Source organism: Jaculus jaculus, chromosome 7, assembly GCF_020740685.1.
Source record: "Jaculus jaculus isolate mJacJac1 chromosome 7, mJacJac1.mat.Y.cur, whole genome shotgun sequence".
Taxonomy (NCBI): domain Eukaryota; kingdom Metazoa; phylum Chordata; class Mammalia; order Rodentia; family Dipodidae; genus Jaculus; species Jaculus jaculus.
Window position 1 is genome coordinate 51,333,384 of NC_059108.1, and position 6,000 is coordinate 51,339,383.

General features: G+C 47.6%; 1 protein-coding gene across 1 annotated transcript; it reads right to left on the reverse strand.

The window, feature by feature from the left end:
* Nucleotides 1–1,325: 1,325 nt before the first annotated feature.
* Nucleotides 1,326–5,762, reverse strand: Pou3f2 (POU class 3 homeobox 2). Its single transcript, XM_045155640.1, has 2 exons — nt 5,676–5,762; nt 1,326–5,195 (listed from the first exon to the last, which is right to left on the reverse strand). Exon 2 carries the CDS (start codon nt 5,177–5,179, stop codon nt 3,845–3,847), a length of 1,335 nt encoding a protein of 444 aa, XP_045011575.1. The 5' UTR covers nt 5,180–5,195; nt 5,676–5,762; the 3' UTR covers nt 1,326–3,844.
* Nucleotides 5,763–6,000: the final 238 nt, after the last annotated feature.

The following is a 6,000-nucleotide window of genomic DNA, read 5'->3' on the forward strand; positions in this document are numbered from 1 at the left end:
TGAATAGAAAACGTAAGTCAAGAGCATGGTGTCTGTTTACTATGTGATGTTCTCCAGTCAGCAGCCCCTGTGGCTAAGAACAAAAACCCACCTTCTCAAGGTCTACCAACAGGCCTTGAAGAGGGCAGAGGCTGCTTGTTTGCTGCCTGCAGTGGAGGGACATTGACCCAGGACTCAAATCTATACCCAGCTTAAACATGTATGCGGTCACAAAACACTCCTTTCTGTTATTTCTTGTTCCGACTATTGATAAGATCATTTGATAGAATCTGTTTGTGATCCACGTAATACTGCCTAGAAATTAGAAATGATAATCAGATGTAATAAACCTAGAAACTACCTTCCTGAATCCACATTTATACTTAAACCAATGTTCCAAGGAGGACTTTAAATATAACTGCAAACTTATAAACTAATCCAACACTCTTTCAAAGTATAACTGCTAAAACTGAATTTCACAAGTTTAGTGTTCTACCTAAGACTGAAACAAAACTGCTATCAGCATTATGGCTTGAGCCTCTCCAATACATTCTTTCTACTTCATCTCCCGTCTTAAAATGTAGAGCCTGTTTGCCTGATGAGAAAGAGACTGTAATTAAAAAATTGTAAAACTATCATTTCTAATAAACCTAACATAAATAATATAGAACATCTACTTCTGATCATTTGGTAAACACATATAGAATACTGACAGGATTATTTTTGTTGAAAGACATTTGTTAGTTACGAAGAAGAATTCTGTAACTAACTCCTATTCTTTTGCAGGTCCCAAACTATGTGATGACCTGTGGTAGAGGTCCAAGTCCATCTATTTCCGCAGATGCTGGCAAAGAGCCCATTGGTTAAGGTGCAGCTAACCTGGAAAGAAGATGGAGGGATATCTGTGGATACTTACAAGGCAAGCATCTCTTTGCTGGATTAAGAAATGGCAAACAAACCGAAGTTTGCACTCAATGACCATTTCATTTAATGCTACAAGGCATGATGGCTTGAAGAGTTAAAGCGATGATAGTTTTTGCAAAGAAAAGTAAATCTGAACAGTACTCTTCATTTAGAGAAAAAAAGTTTCTGAAATTTATAAACAAGAAACCTGGAAGTATATGCATAAATTTTATTCCAAAACTTTAGGAAGTATAAAGGAAGGGAAGTGTTTTATTCACAACTCAACTCAGTCCATATAAGGTCTAGGTAGGGGTTCTTTCCCCTTTAAAACTTGGCACTATCTTTAAAAATAAAATAAAGATATTTCAATAATTAGAACAAACTATGAAGGTATTGTGCATTTCTGTTTTATGTAATAATAAAATATTACTTTAACATAAATATATAAGGATCTCTGCGATTTTATTTTCCCCACAAGCACAACCAAATGTACCAAAAACAAATTGTTTTTAAAGAGACTGAACAAAAAATTTACATCCCATATAGATTTTGCTCACCTACTCATTTAAAGCTACAGAAAAACAGTTTCCAGAACCTTTTTGCTTCAAAAGAAATAAATATACATTGAGGCAAGCCACTTAAAAATGATATGAAAATATTTCCCTGGGTAGCATTGAAAAAAAGAAAAATAGACAAAGAAACATTTAAACTATTTCTGCATTTCAAAAGACAGTTATTAAACATATATACATAGTGGTAAGGTTCAGTGGCAACTTTCATCTTAACAAGCCTATGAGTGAGCAAGAGGAGCCTTAGACACATCTCCTGAACTCCAGCTTCTGACCTTACCTACTTGGTAATAAGTATCTGAAAATTCATTTCTGGCCTTTACCATTGGCTGTTTGCCCTGCTCTGGGTTGCTTCACTGAAGGCCAGTCCCCACACACCAGGAACAAGCAGGATGATGCGTCTTGAAGCAGCTCCGTGCCCATCTCCTTGTGACATTCATTGGGGGAAATTAAATACAGGCAAATAAATATGCCCATTATAAGTCACCATTTATCTTACAAAAACATTGAATGAAACAATCAATCACAGGTGTTTGAAAAGACAATACTGTAGAAAGCATATTCCCTAAAACCTTAACTACTGAGTGCAATGCTAATCTGATGCTGACCCATAGCTTTATGATAGTGAGAATTTAATATTTTTTAAAATAAACATTTAGCTAACACCTAACCAGGAAAAAAAATGGCTCAAACTTTTAAGGTTAATAAAAGTGTCTTCCCTTTTAGCGCCCCTTTGTGCTGATAATTATTTTAAAAATTTTAACTGATCACAGTTTAATGGTGTTCATTTTCAATACACTTACAAGTTTTTTTTTCCCCCTTACGCTTCCTAGTAGATTCTATTGTGTTGGGAGTCAACCGTTTTCCATCAAGTAAGGTAAAAATGCACTTAAAACCATTAACAAAGGGGAGAAAGGCAGGATTTGAAAAGGTCATTTTCCCCCTACTTCTTTTGGTTTCTTTACTGAAAGAGTGGGTAAATGCTGTCCAAGTTGAACTGATATTTTCTGTAATAAATTACAGGAGAAGATAGTGTGAGACCCTAAATGTGACTTGATAAACAAATGAACTGGTGAGGATAAATCCAGTCTACTGCCTATGTATGCATGTGGGCATCTGTGTTCTAATAAACAGTCTATGCATACATCATTAAGTTCCTGGGCTATTTTCTTTATGTAAAGAAAAAAAAAAAAGACCTAGTAGAGGAACAAAGTTTAACAGCTCCTGTCAGCACAACTGATTCCTCATAATTAAGTTATTAAGCCTAAAAACAGAGAACCAACCAAGGATATCTGAAGATACATAACTGCCTAGTTCTCTTCAAAGTATCAGTTTCTTTCTGTTGGACAACTCTGGAAATACATTTAACCTTCACATTTCCTCTGAGCTTTTTCAGAATGAAGTAATCAGTCACTCACTATCGATTTTTTTCTTCCCCCCCTTCTCCTACCTCCTCCAGAAACACTGCCTGAAAATGAAGTTTACGTTGTGCGTGGTAACAAAAAGCAATACTTGACTCTTTTTATATTCTAAACGGGGTTTTTGCCTTGGATAAAGTGGGTAGACCATACACATTTCCTGAATGCAAACAATTATTTATTTTGTACGAAGCCAATGGTTTTGCTTTGGTGAAAGGAGCCAATAGATGTTACACTATATGGAAGGAGTTCGAAGGTAAGCAAAGTTCACAGGCAGTCAGAACAAGGGCAACATCGGAACCACTACAAATGGAGAGCTGCCAAGAGCTGGCTTCAATTCTTTCCGCTGAGGAAAGCAACGCGAAGAAAACAAAATCCCAAAAGGCAATTCCAAAATTAACAGTCGTCACTAAGAGAAAAATATGTTTATGTATTTGTTCATGTAAACTTCAATTTTCTTGCAGTGCAAATTTGTGTAGTTAAAATTTGCCCATATCAAAGAACGTGTGGTGTGTATTTTTCCCTCTTTCCTGATGGAGATCCACATCAGATAAACACAGCAGCATGTGCCAACTTTGGGCATCAGGGAGCTGCAGTATTGTGGTTAGCAAGGTTTGGTGGATTTTCTTTTTCTTTTTGGTAATTTAGTTTTGCCAACTACTTATCTCACCTCATTTCCCCATTCATTCTCTCATTCTCTCATCCCCTCTCTGGCCTCTCTCTCTAGGAGACATTGCCTGGGTATTCTCCTGCAAAGGTCAAAGCACATCATTACACCTGCTACCTTTTCTAGGATAGTCCAGTGTCTTAGTTGCTTTCCTTTTCCCTTAATTTTTTTCCTGTTTAAGGGACGGGGAAAATAATAATTAAAAATAAAAGAACAATCAGAAGTTAGAGAGGGAACAGTGGTCCTGGGAAAAGACCGCGGACCGAAGGGGAGGGGGAGCCCGAGCTCTGCCCCTCCCCCGCTCGAGTTCACTGGACGGGCGTCTGCACCCCGTGGTGTGGTGGCGTGTCCCTACTCCCCCCGTACACATCCTCGGCGCCCGGCAGAGTCCCTCCGGGAGGGGTCATTCTTTTCTCTTTCTGTCTCCTGTTACAGAACCAGACCCTCACCACCTCCTTCTCCAGCTGTAAGCTGTCCGCGAGGGAGGTGATCTCCTGGGCCGAGGGCTTGGGGCATTTGAGGAAATGGCTCTCCAGAGCCCCCTTGACGCTCACCTCGATCGAGGTCCGCTTTTTCCGTTTGCGCCCCTGCGCTGCGATCTTGTCTATGCTGGTGGGGCTGCCTGAGGACGAGTCCGCCTCCTCCAACCACTTGTTCAACAAAGGCTTCAGCTTGCACATGTTCTTGAAGCTCAGCTGCAGGGCCTCAAACCTGCAGATGGTGGTCTGCGAGAACACGTTGCCATACAGGGTGCCCAGCGCCAGCCCTACGTCCGCCTGGGTAAATCCTAGTTTGATCCGCCTCTGCTTGAACTGCTTGGCGAACTGCTCCAGGTCGTCTGAGGTCGGCGTGTCCTCGTCCGAGTGCGGGTCGTGGTGCGCGCCTGGGTGGCCCGGCGGGCCCTGCTGGGGCGGCGGCGGCGGCGGCGGCTGGTGCGGGTGTGAGTGCGGATGTGAGTGGTGGTCTGCGTGATGCGGCTCGTCGTGGGCGTCCCGCAGGCCGTGGTGGTGCAGCCCGGCCGGCTGCCCGCCGGCGCCCAGCATACCGTTCACCGTGAAGCTGGGCTGCGAGTAGAGCAAACCGCCGTTGGACGCTCCCATGGAGGGCGGGAGGTGCGCCGCGGCCGCCGCGCTCCGCCATGCCCCGGGCCCGGGGTGATGGTTGGCGGCGTGGTGCACCAGATGCGGCGGCCGCGGCTGCTGCTGCTGCTGCTGCTGTTGCTGCTGCTGCTGCTGCTGTTGCTGCTGCTGCTGCTGTTGCTGCTGCTGCTGCTGCTGCAGCGAGCCCGGCCCGTGCAGCTCGTCGCCCCGGCCGCCCTGCGCCACCACGACCGAAGGCTTGATGTCCGGCTGGCCCAGGGGGCTGGTGGACCAGGGGGAGCCGTCGCCGCCGCCCCCGCCGCCGCCCCCGCCCCCTCCGCCGCCGCCGCCGCCGCCGCCGCCGTGGGACAGCGCGGCGATCCACTGGTGAGCGTGGCTGAGCGGGTGCCCGTTGCTCTGCAGCGCGCCGTAGTCGCCGGGCACCAGGCTCTGAGCCTCGCGGTAGCCCCCCGCGCCCTGCTGCATGCCGCCCGGCGGCTCGGCGTGCACGATGGAGGCGCTGGAGGTGAGCAGGCTGTAGTGGTTAGACGCTGCGGTCGCCATGACTCTCGGAGCCGGACTGAGCGCTCTGGTTAAAGGAGCCGCGCATTTGACAGTTACTTTTCCGCCCGGGGCTCCTCACCTCGCTCGCCCCGGTCCTCAACCTCTCTCTCTCTCTCTCTCTCTCTCTCTCTCTCTCTCTCTCTATCTGTCTATCTCTATCTCAGTCTCTCCCCCCTCTCTCTCTCTCCCAATCTCTCTCTCTCTCCCCTAGTGGGTAGCTCCGACGCCCGCTCCGACGCCTTCTGCTTCTGCTCTGCTCGGGCTGCCACCGCTGCCACCGCTACCTCCCGCCCGCGCTCGCTCCTTTCTCTCCCTCCTCTCCCTCGCTCGCTCCCTTGCTCGCGCTCACTCTCTGACTCGCTGGCGCTCCCCCCCGCTCCCTCTTTCTCCAGCTCTCTCCCTCTCTTGGCAGAGCCGACTCGCAGCGGCACGCGCCTCGGCCCCGCCCCCTTCACCCCCTCCCATTGGCTCTGCGCCCTTTGATTTACGTGGATACCGCTAGCAACCTCCCAGACCGCCACCACTGATTGGAGCAGAGCTGCCCCTTCCTACTCCTCCTCCTCCCCGGGGCGCAGAGTCCTCCTAGCTATCCCAGCTCCCCCATCAGCCTGGTAATTCAGATTCTTAGTTTTCACCCCCCTCTTCTTCTCCAACCCGGACCTCCTCCGCCCCTCTTGGATGGGCTCCACCCCCCATCTGTCTCCCAGGCAGAGAAGCCCGGCAGCGGGGCTGTCCAGGAGCTCTTATCGACTACAGCCACTTGGAAGACTTGGATGGCAGGGAGTCCACTGACTCTTCCCAATAGGTCTTTGAGGAGGACA